This window comes from Biomphalaria glabrata, chromosome 10, assembly GCF_947242115.1.
Source record: "Biomphalaria glabrata chromosome 10, xgBioGlab47.1, whole genome shotgun sequence".
In the NCBI taxonomy this organism is placed as follows: Eukaryota; Metazoa; Mollusca; class Gastropoda; family Planorbidae; genus Biomphalaria; species Biomphalaria glabrata.
In genome coordinates, this window is record NC_074720.1 from 24,786,406 (window position 1) to 24,811,019 (window position 24,614).

General features: G+C 36.2%; 2 protein-coding genes across 5 annotated transcripts in view; both read left to right on the forward strand.

Annotated features, from left to right (window-relative positions):
- LOC129928594 (zinc finger BED domain-containing protein 4-like) overlaps positions 1-24,614 on the forward strand; it is a 243,276-nt gene that overhangs the window by 95,159 nt on the left and 123,503 nt on the right. The gene's annotated exons all lie outside the window — the stretch shown is intronic.
- The window catches only part of LOC106071006 (vinculin-like), a 135,814-nt gene continuing 124,885 nt past the window's right edge, over positions 13,686-24,614 (forward strand). For 2 of the 4 annotated variants that reach the window (XM_056043291.1, XM_056043293.1), the window contains exons 1-4: positions 13,687-13,867; positions 14,028-14,165; positions 19,339-19,411; positions 21,284-21,391. In XM_056043291.1, the coding sequence (XP_055899266.1) occupies positions 19,355-19,411; positions 21,284-21,391 (165 nt within the window). In that variant the 5' untranslated portion in view covers positions 13,687-13,867; positions 14,028-14,165; positions 19,339-19,354. Of the gene's footprint in view, positions 13,868-14,027; positions 14,166-19,338; positions 19,412-21,283; positions 21,392-24,614 lie in introns of all 4 variants that reach the window. The other 2 variants (XM_056043294.1, XM_056043292.1) reach the window with 2 other exon arrangements.

Genomic DNA, 24,614 nt, shown 5'->3' on the forward strand with positions numbered 1-24,614 from the left:
TGACGTTTTGTTTTCATTTGGATATAATTATAGTTATCATTATATTTAGTAAAGGCCTAGAATATGCTAAACGTTTTTGTTTTTTTTTTGTCTTCGAGGACAAAACCTTGCTAGCTATCTTTCGATTTGATCATGGAACTATTCTAAAGGAATGAAGACCTCGAAACAGGTCTTTGCGCATCCTGTCTGCGCATCCTGCACTGTATTATAAAAAAAAATACACAGACAAAGAAGGATTTTACTCTTCGAACGCGCGCGATTTACCCCTGTTGATTAGAAAGTGTTGTTGTTTTTTTTAGCTCTTTATAAAAAAAAAATATTAAAAACTTCATCCATTTTCAGACAAGCTGTTATGGTAGATATACTTTTTTAGAGTAAGAGATCACAAAATTATTTATTTTTGATCCTCCTACTCAAGATTATATTTTCAGGGATTCCAACGTTGTTGTTTTTTTTTTCTACAAGATCTGGTGCAGTTTTATGTGCTACTTGCAGACGAGCCTACTTGTCCGCATTAAGCGGTACCGTACCGCTAAAAAATAAAACAGTAAATTAAAACTCACATGTTACGCCGTTCCTCATAGGCACTTTTATTTTGTTCCGCGAAGTCCAAAATAAGTCGTCATTATTTCTTTTTATTAATATAAAAAGAAAAATTGAATATAAAAGTCATGTATTGTTTACATTTCGTCCTATTGTGGCCTACATTTGGTTAAGCGTTAATGCTTCGTTTATTCAATGACAAAGGCCATTTATAATCATGCCAAAACATTTTTCCGATATGTCTCTAACACATTAATTTCTAAGAACAGAATAGAATTTAATAAGGACAAGGATTCCAGACTGTCTAAATTCTAGTACGGACTTATTTGAAAACTTTGTCTTGAATGTAGATCCAGAGCTACTGCCTATTTGATTTTATAGGTCTAGATCTAGATTCAAGTTGTAGCCTTGACTAAAATATTGATCTAGATCTATCTGTAAATTTAAATCTATTCTAGATCAGATTTACATATAAATCTACACGAGATCCAGTAACTAGTAGATTTAGGCTGAATCTAGATATTAGATTATTATCTAGATCTATATTATATTTACAAAATAATCTAGAGTCCCATTAATTCTATAGCTAGAGTAGTAGATCTTGTAGTACTACAGGCTAAATAAGTTAAGACAGTTACTAAGGTCTAAAATCTATTTCAATTAGAATATTTAGGCCTACATCAGCTGCGTGGAGAGGGGGGAACTGATGTGTGGGCGACATCGTTCCGACCACAGCTAATGCCTAGGCATTCATCTCATTTCCATGAGATGATCCATAGTTGCTTCGCGACTGAAGGAGGCCATAGAGAATATTATAGCTATTCTAGGCTTATAAATATCGTCTTCAAAAAAGCATACTAGATGTGATACATTAATTATGTTGATTTCATTTAATTTTTAAAAAATATTGTCTATAATTTAAATGTCCGTTTCAAATATCGTAAAGATATAGATAGTTGAGTCGTGACCTCCGTGAGACATAACCTTGGCCCCTAACGAGTGATGACGTAGGCCGCGCTGTGGTCAGAGCGATGGCTTTCTATGTCGAAGGTGCCGGTTGAGCTCGTCTTTTATAAACATTGCTAAAAATATAATAGCATCATTAGATATAGTTCTAGTTCTAAGTCTCTAAATATACCGTCTCCGAATAAGTGTACTATCAATAGGCTTACTTTTTTTTTTTCATAATCTAGATTTTAAAAAAAATGAAAAATCTTAATACTATATATAGATTATAAATCAATAAAAAAATGCACTTTTTAATAAAAGCCTTAAAGGGGTCCTTTCTATCGATCGCACTTTTATTAACTTCGCTTACATTAGGCCTATATGTAGGCCTACGTTTTGTATTAATTACTGTTGACTGTTTTTATGCAAATATGAATTAAACTAATGAGAGATAGGAATGACATTCTTATGGATTTCGTTTTTTTTTATGTAGCCTATATAATTAAGCACACATGTATAAGTAGCGAATAAAAGAAAAAATTACCCAGATCTAGTAGAAAATACGTAACATGAAATTTACTAAACGAATGGCAACTTCAAAACAGAAGCATATTGTAATAACTTCAGGGAGGCAACTCAACGAGACATAGACGTTTATTTACATGGAGACATGACAAACACATAATACATCTGCCTTGAGCACAGCATCTTCATATCGGCTCTTGACTTGGGCGGAAATCGTTCTCCTTTCTAATGTAAACATCCTTCCTAGTGTGGTTTCTAGAAGTGCGCATCTTCTGCACTAGCGTGGATGGTGGTGCGCATGGCAGAGTTATAACATTGCCCCCTTCTTAGAGCTTTTCGTCCCGAAAAGAAACTGTGCAGTGGAGCTTTGACAGTTCAGGTGGAGGTCGATCGGTGGGAGCCACAGAAGGTTGACCTTGGCCTGTTGACCATGAAGCCATCTGCACAGTGTGATGTACTTGTTTAGGCTGTCTTGAGGTCAACTATAGATGACTGTTTGAATTTCAATCAATTACTCTGCAAGCGTTTGAGTTTTATTGTTCGGGTGTATTCAATGTAGTTGATCAACAATACAGAATAAACAAGACGATCGATTTAACGAGTAAAGAGATGTGGTCAACACCGATGAACAATTTATAATATATTTATTCCAAGAAAAGGCCACAGTAAAAGTCTCTGTCAAATAAACACGTCTTTACCCTAGAGAATTCTATCACTAACTGATTTTCCAGTCTCTAACCCAAAATATCCCAAACGTCACTAGTCCCGTTCAATATACGTCTTCTATGGTGCTTCGCTAAATAACTAATACTATTAACTAGGTGTCTAACAACAGTTTTTCGCGGCTGTCACTTCCTCTTCTTCCAGTTGGCCAGTCTACGCTTGAGACGATTTCGTGGTCGCTGATTCGACCTCATGACGATAGTCGCTGATGTCAGCCATCTGATACAGAGGGAGTTAGTGAAGGTCAGGGTTGCCAGCCACTTAACACAAATGGAGGTTGTGGCGATCACTGTAGATTCCAGGGTTATTGTTTAAAGACGCTGAGTCAGCGGACCTTTTCCATGGATGTCTTGTGACACAGTTGTAGGCCCACAGGTAGCCATGGTTTCATCAAGCACATATTCTTTCTCAGCCTCATCTGTAAGGTATGCCCATGAAGCATCCTTGTAATGTTCAATCACCACTGCATCAGGTTTTGCTGGAATTAATTCATTACCGCTCAAGTCACTCTCACTGAGGTAGGCAGAAGTACAAATTTCTGTTAAGTTCAGATCTTGTAGCTGAGTTTCTTGGCATGGGCACTGTCCCCGCGTATACAGTTCATGTCAATCGCCTGGATGCAGTTGCCAAGCATCGAGTTCTCTCTTATGCCGCTGCCAAAGTAAAATTCGTTGTTTCTGTCTCGGCCATTGTTGGGGCCCGTATTTGCAATTTTCCCCAACGACATCCAAGGCAACGAATTAGAAATTAGAAACGGTCTTGAGGCTTTCATGATTTGAGTTATCATCAAAGGTACTGACAGATAAACAGAGGTCTTTAAAGTCCATAGCAGCAAGCTTGGACGCAGACCCAACGTTGTTATGATCTGTTCGGCCCATTGAGGTACTTGTTGCAGATACATTAGGAACAAAATCTTCAGGCACATAGCAGAACTGGTTTCTTCATTTGTTTCTTTCGTTTCGTTTGAAGCATCCCGTTGAGATCGTCGCAGCAATTGTTGTCACTTTTCTCGTCTAGAAAGTCACGCCCACAAGACTTGCCCACAACACAGCCACAGACGGCGCTCCAATCCCCAGCGTCTCCGTCACTACTGTTTGTGCAGCCACAGTCATGACCATGCAACTTCTTCACCAACGATTCTACGGACAACTGCTTCTTCACCAACGAGTCTATTCCTTCTTTCGTTTGAGACACCATTTTATCTACTTTGTTAATTTTTTCACACATTGCATCAATACCTTCATGTCTCTTGCCAATGAGCTTATAAATCTCCGGTTTAATTTCAAATAGGTAGGTATCCGGATCTTCGTCTTCATCGATCAGGGCTTGCCGGAGACGAGCTGTAGGCACCTCCTTGGTACCACCAAGCTTCTGATATCGGTAACGAAGTTCCTTCCTAAGCTCTTTAACTAAGTGTTGGTCTAATTGTTTGAAAGATGCCATTGTGATCAAATTCAAATTCTACCTCCTCTCGTAGAGTCACCTATAATCCCACTTCTGAGACCAATGTAATAACTTCAGGGAGGCAACTCAACGAGACAAAGACGTTTATTTACATGCAGACATGACAAACACATAGGACATCTGCCTTGAGCACAGCATCTTCATATCGGCTCTCGACTTGGGTGGAAATCGTTTTCCTTTCTAATGTAAACATCCTTCCTAGTCTGGTTTCTAGAAGTGCGCACCTTCTGCACTAGCCTGGATGGCGGTGCGCATGGCAGAGTTATAACAATATACTTAGAGTGAATTTGACGCGAAGGGTGATCAAAAATAAAATCATTGGTGATAATCTCTTACTCTAATAAATTATATCTACTATAACAGCTTGTCTGAAAATGGATAAAGTTTTCATCGATCTGTTTATAAAAAGCCAAAAAACATTTTCTAAGCAACACCGGTAAATTGCGCGCGTTCAAGACATAAAATCCTTCTTTGTCTCTGTAATTTTATTTTGTAGGCATTGCAGGATGCGCGAAAACATATGCAAAGAACCTGTTTTCTATACGGCTTTGTAAAAAAAAACAACTGAAAGTCGTTATTCCTTTAGTATATGCTACGACACAAGACTCTTCGAAATAATAATACACTCTCAGGTTATTACTCTATAAATACTTTAATATTACAACAAGTTATGTAAATACGAACATTTCATTTCTCTTCCTGTCAATTTCTCCCGGCTTCCCCTTTTAAACATCCCTTCCATCCATTACACAAATTCGCACCATTATCCATGCACACCGTAATTCACAATTATAAACTATAATTAACTATGTAACTGTAATACTCTATTTTACATTTCTAACAATGGTTTCATCAAATTCTCAATATAACACCATATATTAATATCTCGACACCTCACACATGTAACAAAGCTTCGTCAATCCATACAGTCTTCGATTACATATACATGTAATATGTGTATATTTACAAAATGTTCCAATCTGTTTGTTATAGATGTCTATTCATTACACTGCTATTCATTGTGTTCTCACCAAAATGATTTTATTGACATTATTCTTTTGACCAACCAACAGAAACAAAATTGAAGTGGCCTAGCTCCATTTCTTTTCCTTCTTAGGTACACCGTGATAATGTGTCAGCTATCACATTGTCTTTCCCTGGTATTGTCCTGACCTCAAAGTTATAATCCATAATTTGCAATGCCCACCTGGCTATTCTGTTGTTCCCTAGTTTATTTGTATTAATGAAGGCTAAGGGAGCGTGATCCGTCCATAGTTCAAATTTAGCTCCCATTAGATAGAACCCTAATTTTGTTATACACCATACAATAGCTAGTCCTTCCTTTTCAATGGTGGCATATTTCAACTCAGCTGCTGTCAGTTTTCTACTCACATATAAAACAGGATGTGGGACACCATTCCATTTTTGCATTAGACAGCCTCCTATTGCAATGGTTGATGCATCTGTAGCCAAAATAAATTCCTTAGTATTGTCAGGTAATTTCAAAATCGGTGCTCCAGAAAAGAAAGTTTTAATTATGTCCAGTGCTTCTTCCGTCCACACTATATTGTTAGGTTTTCCTTTCTTTATTAGATTTGTTAGTGGTTCAATTATTTCTGAAAAATTTGAGATAAATTTTCTATAAAAGTTGCATAGACCCAAAAGGCTTCTAATTTGCTTCTTTGTCTTTGGTACCTTAATGTCCAATATTTTTGATACTGTTTCTTCCAGTGGTGTAATGTACTCATTTTTAATCTTATTCTTATACCCCAAAAATGAAATTTCACTGAGGCCAATTTTTATCTTTGTTGGTTTCAATGTTAAATTGTTTTCTTTGATAATTTTAAAAACTTCTCCAAGGCTTTGTATATGCTCATCCCATTGCTCACTAAAAATGCATATATCATCTAAATAACAAATTGTGTCTCTTCTATGACTGAATAATTTTGCCATCATTCTGTTAAACGTGGCTGGAGCATTTACCAAGCCAAAGCTCATCACATTCCATTGATATATGCCCGAAGGTGTCTTAAATGCCGATAAAGGTTTAGCTTGTTGTTTTAGAGGTACTTGCCAGTATCCTCTAGACAGATCCAACGTGCTAAAAATCTTTGCATTTTTTAGCTTAGTAAACATTTCTTCTGCTTGTGGCATTGGAAATGGATCAAATTCTGTGACTTTATTCAACTGTCGATAATCCACACACAATCTTAAGTTGCCACACTTTTTTTTAACAAGCACGACTGGTGCAGCACATGGTGAACTAGATGGTTCTATCACTCCCAGTGTTAGTAGCTCATCAATTTCCTTCTGTAATGCTTCACTGTGGTGTAATGGGATCGTATATTGTGGCAGTTTATTTGGAACTTTGCCAATTAACTTGATGTCATGTTCTATAATACTTGTTTTACCGGGTAAATCCGTAAAAATATTCTTATAATCCTCAATTAGTGCCTTGATTTCTTTAGCTCTTTCAAGAGAAACTCCATTCACCGCGACATCCTTCCATGTTTGCCTACTTTCTGTTACCACTGTCTCTATTGATCTAAACTTTTCCTCTGTCTCCATTTCTTCCGTCACACAGGCACTCATTGTCATTGACTCATCTTTACTCCTTTCTTCACTTCTTTGTCTTGGTGTAAACTCTTTTAACAAATCCACATGAAATATTTTTAACATCGAATCAATGTCTATTTCATAATCCATATCGCTAATTTTCCTTGCTACTTTGTATGGTCCCAGCCAATTTGTGCCCAAAGCATTATTGTTATCCTTATGTAAGACCAAAACATCTTGTCTTACCTCTAATTCCGTCATTTTTCTATGTTCATTCACTCTGGAATGTGTTAATTCATTTCTCTCTAGCATCTGTCTAACGGAAGTCTATCCGCTTCTTCACATGCCTTTATAGTCTGATTTCTAGTTTCTGTCACAATATCATAATTGTCATTAGTTACTACATGATCATGTGGGATTATCAAATCTTTCGATATTGTCATTGGACCTCGTGGATTTCCTCCATAAATCATTTGAAATGGTGAAAACCCTGTTGTTTCATTACGACTCTCCCTGTATGCAAATAGTATTGACGGTATTGCCATATCCCACTCTTTGGGTTTATCATCCATTACTTTATATAATGATTTCTTTAGATTGACATTAAGGGGAGGATTCACCTCAATTATATCAATTTTCTTATTTTTTTTACATTTTTCAAATATGGTTTCAAATGATTATCTATCCATTTCTCTACAGTTTTTCAATATTTTTAGTTATATTAGATGTTTTAAAATATTTTAAAATAATTTTACAAAATATCAAGTGTTCACATTAATTTAGCTCATTAAATATGCAAAAAAATAAAAAATAACGTAACTTTTTTATTTTTTGTCCGATTTACAAAATTTTTTCACTACCATTCTCATCTGAAATGCTAGAATCCTATTTGAATCAACAGTATAATTAGTTGTAAAATGAATTACCATTGGTCGAATAAACACATTTCCTGTAAGTAACAATTATTCTGACCAATCAGCGAGCTCTTTGCAAAAGCTTAGGGTGGCCTTATCATAAACAGTTCCGGCGCATGCTTTTGTTTACATCGCTAGTCTAGTGTTTATTTCTTCAATATTATGGATATAATGATAAAGTGTGATCTAATAAAAGAAGGAAGAAGCCAATAAAAGCGTAAATTTAGAGGGAATAAATATAATGGGGAAGATGAAAACGATCTTAGACTTAGTGGCGATGCTATTACTAGTCCTAGATCTAGAATCTAGTACCGGTATGGAACCTAATGTTGAAGACACAGCTGAGACTACTAGTCTAGGTCTAATGAAGGAGACTATCGTGAAACTGATGTTATTGATGTATGTTTCTTTATCGAGTTAAAAACTAAAATATAGTGTATCTATAACTTAGGAGAGTAGACCTACTGAAGTTCTAATTAAAAGGATATCTATTTGTTGACATTCAAGCCCTTATTTATTTATTTCCTTGGTACAACTATTACAATATCACATACTCATGCTAATCAATTATAAAAATAAAATCAGGATGAAAACCACGTGTAAACTAGATCTAAATATCCCCAGACTATTCAGTAACTGAAAGAAAGTGAGGCTTGTCAAGTAAGATAGTTTTCATTGCCGCCATTCTTCAGATGAGTTTTTATTTGAAACTTCTCTCTATGAAATATAAATTGAGCTTTCAACTAGCTATCTATAGTGTAGTTATCAACAGAGTCACAGATCCCTAGCCCATATGAATATTGCAGCCCAACCCAACTGAAAGTACTGCTAATGAAAGCATGTTCTCAGCAGCTAATGGAGTGAAAAAAAACAAAACATGAACAGATAACCGCATCATGTGATGGTATATGGCAGAGAAGAGGCTTCATAAGCAAAAATGGAATAGCAACTGTTCTATCTGTCAATCCTCATAAAGCCAGTAAAGTTTTACATTCTTAGGTTATGTCTAACTAGTTATTACCAAACCTAAAAAAAATACTTTCATCAGAAATCTTCCTTGAAAGGGGTTTCATTTTTGGACACTATTGTAAATAGAGAAGTCACTTGTTGAACAAAAGGCAGAAAAAAGCCGGGGGGGGGGGAGTCCAAAACATAGAAAAATACACTAAGTAACAGCAAAAAGTCAGGATAAAAGAATGCAAGTGCAATAAAAGGCCATGGCTGATGATTCACATCTCTGGGGGGGGCTTTAAGTTAGTATTCATTGAAAAAAAAAGATTTTTTCCCTTTATATTTCATTTTTCTCCATTTTAATTTTTTTGACAAATTTCTTGACATGGATTCAAATTATTTCAAAAGTTGTTTATGTATCTTCATGAAAATTGGCACATATCAAGAGAGATATGTTTTGAACACACCCTACTACTTTGGTTTTGATTGAATGAAAAGTTTTAAAGTTATGGTCATTTATAAAATGTTATTTTGAGATTTTTGCTTACAAAAAAACACCCAAAAACAAAAAAATATTTTCAAAGGGTAATACACTTCAGAATATAATAATTTTAGTAGGGCATGTTGATAATATATGTATAAACATATTTGCAAAGTTTCAGCTCAAAATCTTTTATACTTTTTGAGAAATTTGTTCCCAAATGTTTGTTACTATTTATAGTAACACGCAGTGGTGACGTCATACTAAATGTCAAAATTGACATTTGACTTTTTTTTTACTCGTTTTATGTGTTTATCAAACTATTTGGAAACTTTCATGGCTGTAGTACCATTCTAAGACATACTTTGGTTTTAAGGTGAAACCTCCCCTTAAAACGTTCACAAGTGCTCTGTGGATAATACGAGGTTGTAAACCTTTGCTGGATCCCAAACATGTTCAAGAATGTTGTAGCCAATTGACAGTTGAATTGAGTGCCCCTATCTGACAATATTTCTTTAGGAAATCCAAATCTTGTAACAACGTATATAATGCTTGTACTATGTCTCTGGCTTCAATTCGTTTGAGTGGGATAGCTTCCGGCCATCTGGAGCACACGTCTATCACAGATAGGATATAACGGTGACCCTACAACACTGGCATTGGACCGATTAAATCAATCGCTATTTCACTAAATGGTCTATCTGGTACATCCACCCTTTGTAATGGTGCTTTTATGTTTCTTGCTCCTTTTCTAGAACATAGTTGGCACGAAGTCACATAACTTTTTATGTCCTTATTAATTGATGGCCAATAAAAATTCTGAAATATTCTTTGTTTCGTTTTGTGTAATCCCAGATGTTCTGTGTGTGCTATATCGTGTCCATTTTTCATTACAAGCTGCCTGAATTCTCTGGGTACCACAAACTGGATTACTTTGTTTCCATGCCATTCAATCTCTCTAACAAGAGTTCCTCTTTCTACATAGAATCTTCCTCCTCTACCTCCTTTCTTTGCTAGTTGGCGTAACTCTGGATCATGTTTTTGTTTTGTGATAAATTTTTCTTTGTTAAATCCTATGTCTTTGATTTCAATTGTTTCTGTGTTTTCACGTTGATCTTCATCTTGCTCTTTTTCCTTAGTTGATAACTAACTGTAATGAAAATGAAGATATCTCTGGCACTGAATAGATGTGTTTGAGCGTTGCATTTGTTGATGGCGATAGTATTCGAAAAGAATTCGTTGGTTTTATCCCTGTTGGTAAGAGAGACGCACTGCCTGTATCTAACGTCATTGTCAGCGATTACATTATGTACAGTCTAGACATGGGCAAACTACTCGGCCAAGGCTACGATGGCTGCCCCCGTGATGGGTAGCATTCAGGCTAGGATTCGTGAAAAATATTCAAAAAGAAGACATTGTCCGTTGCGTGTCCCACAGTCTTAAACGTGTTATCATTGATCTAACAGACGTTTCAGATACACGTAAAGCTGTTGGTGTCATCAAGAAGATTATCTATCTTTTCCGTAACAGTCCCAAGTGAGAGCGTTGGTGGTTGGTGCTAAATTCATGGGGGAAAGTTGAAAATCCCAGTCTTCACCAGGATTCGAAATGGGACCCCCGGTTCGGAAGCCAAGCGCTTTACCGCTCAGCCTCCCCTGACCTAATTCAGTGGTCGGCAACCTTTTGAATCGGAAGAGCCAAAAATTACAATTTACAAAATTTCAACGTTTTTAAAGAGCCAGAGGATTTTTATTCTTCAAAACAATAAATAGTACTCGCAATTATAAAGTTTTTTTGGTTAAAAAAAACAACTAATTCATTTATTCATAAGAAAAAATATCAATTTATCTTTATTTAAATAGTGTTTTACACATACATAAAATGGTATTATTAGATAATTACTTATTATTTAAGTATACATTTAAACAATTACATATTTCCATTAAACACTCACTGTACTTCATTAACAAACGGTTGAGCAAAACAATGGTAATTATGGCTTTGCATGGTTTAGAGTTTAGAAAGTTTGGTTACATTTGGCTTATAGTTTGTTTTTAGTTTCAAACTCGACTCTAAATTTTCATTTGTTAGTTGGCTTCTTTCTTTACTTTTAATTATATTCATGCAAGAGAACGCTTGCTCGCACGAGTATGCCGATCCGACGATAGTCAGCCTTCCAAATGCCAAATTTTTCACCTGACTATAGCAGTCTGGAAGACTATTCCATGCGTCAAATATAAGTGCCTTATCTCGCGGCATTTCTTTTAAAGTTGACCACTTTTTGTTGCGTTACATACATTTCCGGAGCTCCAACTCTTCCAACCTGATTTTCAACTCTGTAAATTTTCCACTACACAAAGCTTCACGTTTTAAATCGGTGAATTGCATGTCTAGAGATCCAGTATCATTTCCAAATGGCTCGATGTAGATTTCGGTACTATAGTGTGTTGAGAAGATTTTTTTTTATAAATGCAACTATTTTGTTTTGAAATGCTCAAATCTGTCAATAAATTCATCTTTATATTTTCTTTATAACCGTGCTGAAGTACCTCGTGTCAACAGTTGCACTGTTTTTATCGCAATATTGCTTTACAAATTGAAAATAAAGTAATAGACCGCTCTGAATAATTTCTGCATAACAATAATTTTTTCTTCAAAACAAACAAAATTTTTCTAAAGTGTTTCTGTAAACCTTATTTCCACTTTTAACATTATATGATCTATGCTTAGAATGCTTGGAAACTACTGTTCCTGGTTTCCGCATAAAATTAAGTTTCATTCTGACTGCCGTTCCGTCTTGTAGTGGATTATGACTCCTTTCCTCTTGTCATACATACAAATATATATATATATATATATATATATATATATATATATATATATATATATATATATATATATATATATATATATATATAAATATATATACATATTTTTTTGGGGGGTAGGGGGGAGAAAAAAATCCCCCCCCCCCCGAAAAAAAACCTGACCACGCCCATAAATAAATTTACCTCTTTTGTGTGAGACACGATGGGCAGAGAAACACAAATAATTCGCGCTTTAAGTCACAACTTTGAGAAGATCTTTGACTGTTTTAAAATAACGGTTGTAAGTGAAAGCAGACAATCTGCATATGTGTAACCATTGCCTGTTTCTCGTGTGTTTCTGATTTGCCTTAATTGTCGTCAATTAGTCACCCGTTCTTGAACCAGTTTCTTAGCATAAGCGGTCGCTCGACAGCACATCAGCAAAAACCAACTTAACCATGCCGATAAACACTTCTGGGATGGCATCCTGAGTAAGGTGACACTGCTGGCAGACAAACTTGGTGCTACTGAGACTTTAGAGTCGACACGACAGATACACCGAGCAAAAACCACATGTTTGCATTTTGAGATTATTACAGAACACGACTTTACATTCCGTATCTTGATTTGTTAGTTTCTTCACTAAAGTCTCGCTTTTCAAGCAATAATAATGCTCACTTCAACCTGTTTGTCTTCATCCCAAAACGATTCAAGTATTGGAAGGTACAGAACAATATCAGAACTGCCAGATAAGCGTTCATCGCCGGCTTGTCCGTCGCGACCAGAAGCAATTCAGTAATTAATTTATTGACAGTTTTGGCAGCGTTTGCATTTTTGTTTGATCGACCGTTGGGATGCACGGGTCGCACGGATAAACAGTAAATAGTTTTTCTCGTTAGTTTTTTTTTTTTTTTTTTTTTATTATTTCATAAAACAAGTATTTACAGTGAAATTAATATCACATAGGTATGGGGGGGGGGGCGAGGGGGGCACCAATTATTTTCTTTAATATTCTCTGTAATAAAAAAGTTGAAGCTACGATTTTGAGTCATAGGTAGCAACTTGCACCCCCCTGCAAAAAATCATGCGGGCGTCCATGTCTCGTATCCATATAGAAGGGCAGAGAGAACCACTGCTTGGTAGACACTTATTTTTGAGGTAAGTGGAGCTTTTTCTGCCTCACTTGCAAGCGTTAAAGTGCTACTGTCTTGGTAAGACGGTTATCCAAGCATTAGGACGTTGTAAAGTAATAAATGGATTATTAATGGACTTTTCTTTTATACTTTTAGTAGCAAGCTAATCATTTACATTCAATATTAGGAAACGATAAACAAATTGTTATATATCTTTATTAATGAACAAAATAATGACGGAAATCATCATTTATCTTATTAAAGTAAATTTATAAAACTAAGAAATATGCTATAAAGCATATCCTAGCACCCCTTTTGAATTATAATGTAAAATTCCACGCCTAGTGGTAAATCGCCTTTTATGGAAAACAGATCTTAAAGTAGAAATGCATGCACTAGACCTAGATCTTTACATTAAAACCTTCAGTTTAATGCCCAATTTGATTAGCATAATTGTAATTTTAAAGTTAAAACAACAACAATAAATAAAAGTATAGATCAAGATTTTTTTTTTTTTAGATTAAAATGTAAAAGATACAGAAAACACCTCTGGGTAAAACTAATCATAACTTCAGTGACCTTGCCTATATATATATTAAATATATATATATTTTTTAGATCTAGCCTCTAGATCTCTATAGTCTCTTTTTTTTAAAATCCGGAAATGACACACCAGATGATTTACAGTGAATTAGATCTAGATTCACTAGACATCTAGACCTAGATCTAGTCTCTTGACTGAAATTTATTACAGTAGTTATTAGACCCATACATATACACTATTACTCGACTCAGATTTCAGATCTAGAGTCTAGATCTATAGTATGTATAATACTTAGTTTACTTACAATATATAGATCTATATATTATTATTTTTATTTATATTTATGTATAGAGATAATAATAGACTAGTCTAAGTCTAGATCATTATGATTATTATAATAATTATGATTATATGATAATAATCATTATCTAAATCTAGAGAGTAGAGTGAGCAGTGAGTGACTAAGACTCAAACTCAAGTGTCTCATCAAGTGCGTGGAGTCGGTGGACGTAGTTCTATATTTTTGGACTTGATTTGGAATTTGAACAAGTATTGTTATTGAGTATTGGCATTAAAGTAAGTTCACTTCAAGTTTCAACTTCAAAAAGTAGACTCTAGAATACGCTAGAATACTCTCTAAATAGATCTAGATTATTCTAGATCTATATTATAGTCTATATATACTGTTGTAACCCTGCCTTGCACCAGTGCTTGAGGTGCGCACTAGCGCACTAGTGAACGTAAACAGGAAGAGACTAGAACGGAGATAATAACATTGCATCAGGGATTGTGAAGAGTCTGAATGTTTGGAAACTAAGAAGCCAGCTTTTGGTGCTGCCTGAAGGTTGTAGAAGGGACCTGGAGCGAAGCGGGGAAGGCTGTCGTTGGTCCACATTCGGGTTGCTGTTTAAAGGACTGGTAAATTAGTAGAAAGACTCTGAGGAAGCTGAAGGATGCTATGTGTTTGTCCTAGTGAATAAACACCTGTATTTATTTCCTGTTACACTGTGTTGAGTTGCATGCCTATTCGTTGAGTGCCTAACCTAGAGTTATAGCAAATGGTGTCAGAAGTGGGATTTGGGCAGCTTAACGAAAGGAAAGAATGACAACGCTGAAGAAGTTAGACGAACTGAGCTACAAACAGTTGAAGGAAGAGCTCCGAGACAGAGAGTTGAAGATCGATTTTGCCAAAGAAAAGATGAGAGAACGCCTTCGACAAGCCTTGCTGGACGAAGATGAAGATCCAGACTCGTATCTGTTCGAAGTACCACCAGATATCAGAGAGCTCATGAATACCGTGACAGATCAGATGAACTCGTTCCAGGTACAGCTAAAAGAGGTCAACGAGCAGATCTGTACCATGATTAAACAGATAGGTATCAGTACCACGCTGAACAAGACTGATGAAACGTTTGATACCGTGATGAGCAAGACCGACGATCAGATGGCTACCATGTCGACAGGTATAAACATTCCGTTACTCAACGGAGACGCCGTTGATGGTGGCGCTGTCTATGACTGTAATAGTGAGCCGTGCAAGCTTGGCTCCTACGACAAGAATCCTAACATTTGTTGTGAAAGCACTGAGCACAGATCTTATCATGCTATCGTGATTCCTGCCTACACTCAGACGTTGAACAATAACTGTGATGACGGGACCTCCTCAAAGGGAGAATTTGAGCACCGGAAGACCTGCCAACTAAGTATTTGTCCTGATACCAGTATCAGCAAGAGAAGCGCTGATGGTGGTACAGCAGATGGACACATAGGACGTTGTAAACGTGCCCCACAGATATGTCTTTCAGACAAGCTTAAAGATTATACCGTGTTTGACAACCTGGCCTCCTGGGGGCCCACGGCACATCGAGAAAGCCTGCTGGAGCAACGTGTAAGACAAATGGTCTTGATGACCTACGCTATGACATCCACTGCATCGCTTCTTGCCATGAGTCTGCCGTCGGTGGTAACTAAGAGAAAGGCCAGACAACGAAAACGACTTCCCCTTAACCAAAGGCAGGTCAATTGGAGCAGAAGGAGAAAGCGGTACCTGCAGAGAGCAGTGTGGATTGCTTTGTGGGGAGCACGATCAATGCAATCTGTGACTCCCACTGACCGACCTCCACTTGCACTGGCCAACCGTGAACATGTTTCTTTTCGGGACGAAAACACTAAGGTGGGGGTAGTGTTGTAACCCTGCCTTGCACCAGTGCTTGAGGTGCGCACTAGTGAACGTAAACAGGAAGAGACTAGAACGGAGATAATAACATTGCATCAGGGATTGTGAAGAGTCTGAATGTTTGGAAACTAAGAAGCCAGCTTTTGGTGCTGCCTGAAGGTTGTAGAAGGGACCTGGAGCGAAGCGGGGAAGGCTGTCGTTGGTCCACATTCGGGTTGCTGTTTAAAGGACTGGTAAATTAGTAGAAAGACTCTGAGGAAGCTGAAAGATGCTATGTGTTTGTCCTAGTGAATAAACACCTGTATTTATTTCCTGTTACACTGTGTTGAGTTGCATGCCTATTCGTTGAGTGCCTAACCTAGAGTTATAGCAATACTATATAAATTATATAGTATATACATATAAGATAATAAGTCTAAGTTAAGTTAATAAGATAATCATAAGTTATAGATCTAGAATCTAGATCTAGTTACTAGTAACTAGTTCAAGTACTGACAGAAAATTGTAAAATGCCACAGACACAGAGTAGAGTGTAGAGATATATCAATATATATATATATATATATATAAATAAAATATATAGGGAGCCTGAGAGGTGAAATAAAAAATATGTATTGCAGAAGTGAATCTACTTCTTTTAATACTATCTAAAATCTAAATAATTTTAAAAGAACACAGCTCTTTTTAGCAATTACATAGTGGTGTTCAGGACAGTTATCAGTGTTCAATGAAAAGGAAAGCACAAAAACTGAGTTTGGCGTTGGATAATGAAGTGACCCAATTAAAAAAAAAAAAAAATCTTAACTATGAGTAGTAATACATAGGAACACAGCTATTTTTATTGTCCATTAGTTGAAGAAGAAGAATCTGCTTTCATTTTTTTTTTTGTAAGTTAAACCTTCACCAAAAAAAAAAAAAAAAAAATTTGACCTAGTTTCTGAAAGTCTGTGTTTGGGTATAAGAATCTACGATAGACATTCTAGATCTATTTTTACATGATAATAGATCTAAGAGTTTTAGGAAAACCAAGAAAAAAACTCATCCACTCATCCTAGTGTAATGTGTATAGTTGATGTTTTCCTTGGGCATACGCAATAGTGTTGAGTGGTCAGGCAAGAGACTAACATTGGCTTGGTCAGTCAAGCTTGTAGATATCTATTATACCTGTACACTAGTTACAGACCTGGATTAGTAGTAGAATATGATATTATCCTTGGCCTGACCATGAGATCATAAAAATACACAGTCAGATAAAAGCAGTAGCCAATATAAAACCCAAAAGAAAAATCTTACTCTAGAATAAATGCATCCTAGAAACTAAGACAGAAAGAGTTTATAAAAAGTACATAAAAATTAAACAAGTAACCCAAAAAGTAAGCAGACAGCTGCAAAGTGAATACATAAACAATGTAATATCTAAAGATAAGAACAAAAAACTATAATCATACTTTAAGTCTAAGAAAATGGAAACAACAGGCATAGCACCATTAAAAGGAGAAGACAACTTAACACATAATGATAATGAAACTAAAGCTAACATCCTAAACAAATACTTTGCATCAGCATTCTCAGCCCCAGGAGGCAAAGACATATTACGTAATTTGAACCAAGTAGACAACATAGGAGATATAGTAGTACAAGAAAAGGGAATCCAAAAACTATTAGCCAACATCAAACCTAACAAAGCATCTTGACCTGATGGTATTCCAGCTAGATTACTCAAAGAACTAAGCAATGAGCTAGCACCAGTGTTCAAAATACTTTTTCAGGCATCTTAACCAGGGCAGAGTACAAAGGGACTGGAAAGAAGCTAATGTCACCCCTCTATTTAAAAAAGGAGAAAAATCAGACCCAGGAAACTAAAGACCAGTATCACTTACCAGCATCACATGTAAAATCCTAGAACACATAATATGTAGCAACATCATAAACCACTTAGACAAACATAATGTCCTTACTCCATACCAACATGGCTTTAGGAAATATAGATCATGTGAAACACAACTAATAGGACTAATTGATGATTTTTCAAAAGGTTTAGATAACAGTGAGCAAATAGATGCTATCTTACTAGATTTTTCTAAAGCTTTTGACAAAGTTCACCACATAGTTTGCTTAAAAAATTAATATATTTTGGCATTAATGGTCCATTGCATCAGTGGATTAAAGATTTTCTGATAGGGAGAGAACAAACTGTAATAATAAATGGCTCTAAATCAACACCTATAACAGTAAACTCAGGCGTACCTTAAGGAACTGTCTTAGGTCCACTACTATTTTTAATTTACTTAAACGATTTACCAAATTGCATTAGTTCAGGAACAAAAGTCAGATTATTCGCAGACGATTGCATAATATATAGAACAATAAAAACAATACAAGATACAGAAATTTTACAAAGAGAATTAGATGAATTACAGAAATGGGAATCAAATTGGAGCATGTCTTTCCACTCAGAAAAATGTCAGTTATTAAGAGTAACAAAAAAACTAAAATAAATTAATTCCACTTATCTTATTCATGGTAAACCAGTAACACAGACTAAAAACGCAAAATACCTAGGTGCTATAATAAATAAAAACTAATATGGAATCCCCATATTGATGAAGCTACCAAAATATCAAACAAAGCCTTAGGGTTTATTAAAAGAAATTTCTATAAATCAAATAAGAACATAAAAAAATGTTATTTAACCTTAGTTAGGCCAATAATAGAATATGCATCCTCTGTTTGGGAACCTTCAACTTAAGAAAACATTAAGAAACTGGAACAGACACAAAATAGAGCAGTGAGATTCATAACAAACGAATATTCACATTTGACTAGAGTAACACCTTTGGTAAAATCACTAAATTTAGAAAGCCTTCAGGACAGAAGACTCAAAAGTAAAGTAGCAATTATACATAAAACACTGAACCATAATCTTCAAATACAAAAACAAAATTTAATAAAATACTCAGAAAGACACAAAGATAAAGGCACATTCCTCATCCCATATGCTAGGACATATTTGTACAAATACTCCTTCTTCCCTAGTGCTATTAGAGCATGGAATGGATTGCCTGAGCTAGCCAGAAAAACCAGTGACTTGGCAGAATTTAAGTCATTGGTTAATATGCATGAATGACTGAATGCATGACGCCTAGGACGTAATCATCTTCTTTTTTGAAGTAACCTCTGTATTACCGGTATATGTATATAAGATATTTTGTATTTTCATGTGTCAAAGTAAAAAACTATCTGTGCGAAGTGTAGTTCTTAAAATTAGATTTAAATCCTTTCGATTTCGTCTCTGTAAACATGGCTTAGATCCATGAAATAGTAACATTTTCATAGAGTTGGGCAACTTTTTTTTTTTTGAGGGTCTTAAGTTTGTTTTAGGGCTACTATGCATACGTTACAGTTCCAGTTAGTACCCAAGGAACATTTATGCCAAGTTTTATCAAGATTTGTATATCTGTTTTGATATATCTATGTGGGACATACAGCCATGCATACGCCTTACTTTCTACTTTATAATATATAATGTGTATATATAAATAATAGATTTAATCTTTTTTTTTTGCAATTCAGATTCAACTACCTCAACATGCCAGTCTTCCATACGAAGACGATTGAAAGTATTTTGGAACCTGTGGCACAACAGGTAACTTTAACTGAATTAACTATAATTTAGATACAAGTCTATTAATTAATATTCTATTTATAAAAATGTACTAGCTATGTACAACAACTAATGAAAATAAAAATTCAGTTATTGGAAAATATGGGAACAGAATGAAGACTTAGATTTAGTGTATAATGAAAATAATGTTAAGCTGCTTCTTTAATGTCCGTAAGTTGATGTGATCACATGTACAATGGTCAGTTATAGATGTGATAATATGATCAGTGTTTCATTTCAACGAGAAGGTTGCATTCTTCACATTGGTATTTTTATTTAGTTTTCTACGTATGTTTTTATAGGTCACAAATCTGAGTGAAGGAGGAAAAACTTTTTTTCTTAGAGCTTATGCAATCGACATATGACATAAAACTTAAATAAAAATATGCAATTTTATCTTAGAGATAAAGATTAACCTATGGATCAGTTATTTCCTTTTTTTATTTGTAGTCTTAAAACACCAATATCAAACACAAGTGTTTTGTCTCTAGCAGCCCCAGCTGTGACCTACATATTTTGCCACATCCAGGGCAGTTTAACCATTGTCTGCCATTGGTCGATTATGACTATTTTTTCACTGTCTGCGTCTGTCCTCGGCAGTGGATTTTCTTTTCGACACCATAAGAAGTCCCTCTATACTGTCCATACCGGCGTTCGCAAGGACTTCGCTGTTTGTAGTGTTGTTTTGCCACTATATGTCCACTATAGAGCGCAAGCCACTTTGGTGAAAGCATTCAAGTTGTCTTAGTTTTAGTTGCTTTCTGTATATATATTTAATTTAATTAAATTTTTACAAATTTTAATTTATAAATGCATGTTCTTACAACATGTAAAAAAAAAAAATTATCAGTAAAATTAAAAATCACAAAACACCTGATGGCTGCATGGTTAGGTGTAATGCGCTTCCAACTATCCTCATGACATCCTGAGTTCTAACCCTACCCTAAAGCATCTCCTGCTGTGCTTTATTGTTGAAGGAACATACAAAACATATAAACAAAAACAAAACATATAAAACAGAAACATTATTGATTGATATATGAATTATGGACTCTTAATAAAAACAAATTATTTTGTCAAATGTGGTGAAATGTATCTATCGATAAGTAATCCGATGGGGATGGATGGCTTGGGCTTCTAGGGGATAGTCTTTGTGGCCACAATGCGAAAATATATATTACTAGTTGGATAGACACATTTACAGGAGAAGGAGAATGTTTAATTAGGATTAAATTACTGGCAAGAGAGATTTACAGGTAGCTCCCCTTTGGCAACAAGTTGATCTTCCACACACACAACCTTTGGACAAGGCTAAGGGAGTAAGCTCTAACAGAAAATTTGCTTTTGGAGCCACATAGGCGGGGGGACGGTGTGAAGATTACAGCTCTCTGGCAAACTCTTGCAGCCACATCACCCCAATTTGCGATGGTTGTCGAGAACCGCATGCATTAATAAATGTATGTTTGAAGAAATTGCCCAAAATCAGACAGCATGGAAACAGACTGTGCGTGTTGGTAGAGCAAAAGAAAGGACGCATCCCTAGTCAAGAGAAAGAAAATGAAAGTTTCCCACTCAGTTAGCCCTAAAACATATACATGCACAAACTCTTGCAAAATGCTCCAGGTTTGGCTTGATGAGTCACATCAGATTCTGCTCCATCTCAAGATGAAACCAAAACCAGTGCTTCATCTGGGCCATCCATTGTCTTACCAGAGAGGAGCCATACTTACTTTTCTATATTTTGTGTATAACGGCTACATTCTTGTAGCTATGAGACAAGTTTATAATTTTTTGTTAAATATTTATATACTAGATAGTCATAAAATATATATAAATATATATATATTTTTTTAGGTTTCTAGGCTTGTTATATTGCATGAAGAAGCTGAAGATGGAAATGCTATGCCAGATTTGGCTCATCCTGTTAGGGTGGTCAAGCTAGCTGTGGATAACCTAGTCAAGGTTAGTAAAACTAAAGTTAGTTTTAGTGTTCTTGTTAGATACAGAACAGTTTCGATTTTGTTTAAAACCCTACCAGTTTTTAGACCCTGAAACTAACTGTCCCCCTATTCCTCCCCCCCCCCTTTTCTTAATATCTTTCAAGCTCTAGATCTGATAAAAATCACGATTTTTCATATCAATAGATCTCTGTTTAAAAAAAATTTGATTTCTCTAAATCAACCAAACTTTCATTCAATTTTAGTCTTATTACAAATCTAGACCTCCCTTGTAAACATTTGACCGTAAGGATGTCACATTCATCTGGGCCCCTTCCCATCTGGGCATAAAGGGAAAAGAAACTGCACACAAAAAAGCAAAGAGACCCATAAATCGAGCTATGCAGGAAGCCAAATTCCCAGCTTAGACCTGAGACAGAGTCTCTGCCACCTACTGAGAGTGGCAGGATCTGTGGGATTCTGAGACCCACAACAAGCTAAGACAGGTTGGTGTGGATGTCAAAGCTTGGAAGCACGACCATGTTCAGACTTAGAATTGGCCACACCTACATCACACACTACTTTGTGCTAAACAGAGAAGAGCCCCCACTGAGTGAGTATTGTGACTCATCTCACTGTGGAACATATCCTCCTTGATTGATCCAGATACCAGTATATTAGAGGGAAATATTTTGCAGCAGACAACTTAAAAACACTGTTTGGTTTTGTCAACCCTTGGAAAATACTGGGCTTTGTCCGGGAGGTGGGGTTGACTACGAAAATTTGATTTGAGAGTAATTGTAAATAGCATGCATTTTTGTAATTTAAGAGGAATCCACCCAGACACTGAACTATTTTTACACAAAAGAAGATCCCCGTTGTGAAACTACAAAATTTTTAGGCCTTACCCTAGACTCAAAATTTAATTTTCTCCCCCACATTAAGGAACTTAAGAAGAAATGCCAAAAGTAATTAAACATTCTCAGAGTACTCAGCAATATGGACTGGGGAGCTGACAAAGATACCTTGCTTCTGCTATATTGGAGTCTTATCCGATCCAAGTTAGACTATGGATCCATAATAAATGGAGCAGCTAGGAAATCCTACCTAAAAATACTGGAGCCCATACAAAATGCTGCCCTGCGTCTCTGTCTGGGGGCATTTCGTACATCACTAATTCCAAGTCTCCACATGGAGGCTGGAGAACTCCCCATGGATATAAGAATGAAAAAGATTGCAATGCAGTATATAGTCAAGCTAAAATCCAACCCCACGAACCCGACTCCCGTTGGGCCTTCGAATGAGAGAATCCATCCAAAATTTAACCCCACCCATTGACCAAATTTCTATAATAGAAATCCCACAGAACCCTCCTTAGTTGATGAATAAACCCAAATTAAATTTATCCTTTTGTAGTGTAACTGAGTTGATTTTCTGTGTGCGTCCAGCGTCTCAGAAGGTCATGCCCAGTGTGTGTGTTTCATGTCCAGTGTGTGTGTGTATAGACTGCATCAGTGTTATGCGAGATGTGCTGGTTTCATTCACTTTTTACTGTAGTCTAATTTTGTCGAATAAAGCCGTTATTGGTATTCTAGTCGTTATCATTTCATTACAGTTTATTGGACAAAATTATGTATCTGGATTAGTGTTGGATTCCTTAATCTACAATGGATAAATTACTCAGACCGAAAGAGCTAGACATTGATCCTAATGCTCCTCTGGCCTCAGAAAAATGGACTCACTGATATGACACATTTCAGAATTTTCTTTCGTCCATCAAGGATATTAACGAAGACTTTAAACTAAAGTTGTTGAAAAATCACGTATATGCTACGGTTTATATTCTCATCAGTGATGTATCGTCCTATTCGATGGCCATAGACACACTCAAGACTACTTATATTAAGGTAAAGAATGACATTTTTGCTAGACATTTGGTTGCTACATGTAAACAGCAGCCGGGCCAAACGGTAGAGTCCTTTATGCTAAAGTTGCGAAGCCTGGTCTGGGACTGTGACTTTAAAGAAGTAACTGCTGAACAGCACAGAGACATTTGCATTAGAGACGCCTTCATAACTGGTCTGGCATCCAACATTGACAGCGGTTACTGGAAAAGACATCTCTTACTCTACAAGGCGCTTTTGACGAAGCTAGAGTGTTAGAAACAGCCACAACGCATGCTCAGGCTTACAATTCAACGAACGATATCTCTTGTGGGGCAATGAAGACGCCAACTAGCTCCCATCTAGAAACATACATTTCTAATGAAGACCAGGAATTGAATGCCATTAAGTCGCTATGCTACTTCTGTGGTAGGAGGAGACACTCTAGGACTAAATCCCCTGCTCGAAATGCATTATGTCATCAGTGCGGTAAAAAGGGACACTTCCAAACTGTTTGTAAATCTAGTAAAACAACAGCCACCAAAGCTGCCAGCAAAATATCACTGACCAGTGTGATAACTCCATTTACCTTGTCATCAACGCATCTTTGGGCTTACACAGTCTACGGCCCAAGTGAACGTCAACGGGTTGTTGTTGCAAGCTCTCATAGACACTGGCAGCTGTGAAAGCTACATATCAGAAGCCATCGTCAAGAGAAATAAATGGCCAGTACGCCCGTCTACAAACAGAATATTCATGGCCACTACACATCTTTCTGAAAAGACATTAGGGCATACATTTGCCGATGTCCAGTACACTACGAAAAGGTCAAACTTTCTATACTTGATGGATTGTGCTCGGATGTAATCCTTGGTGTAGACTTTATAAGTCTTCATAAGGAATTGACCATACCGTACAGAGGAAAACGCAATCCTCTACACATCTGTGGTCTTAAAGCAGCACGAGTCGAAACACCTAGCCTATTCAGTAATCTAACTTCTGACTGCAGACCGGTGGCTACTAAGTCCCGAAAGCACTCAATAGGTGATAAGAAATTTATTGAGTCTGAAGTTAGAAAACTCCTCTCGGACAAAATCAAGCACTCAATAGGTGATAAGAAATTTATTGAGTCTGAAGTTAGAAAACTCCTCTCGGACAAAATCATTGAACCTTCAAAGTCTCCCTGGAGAGCACAGGTGCTGGTGACAACAAAGGAGAGACATAAAAGAAGAATGGTCATTGATTACAGTCAAACAATAAATCGCTTCACCTTACTGTCCAACTATTCCGTTTTTAGTACTCTAGACCTCAAAAGTGCCTACTATCAAATACCAATTCAAGACTGAGGAAAGGCCGTTTACTGCA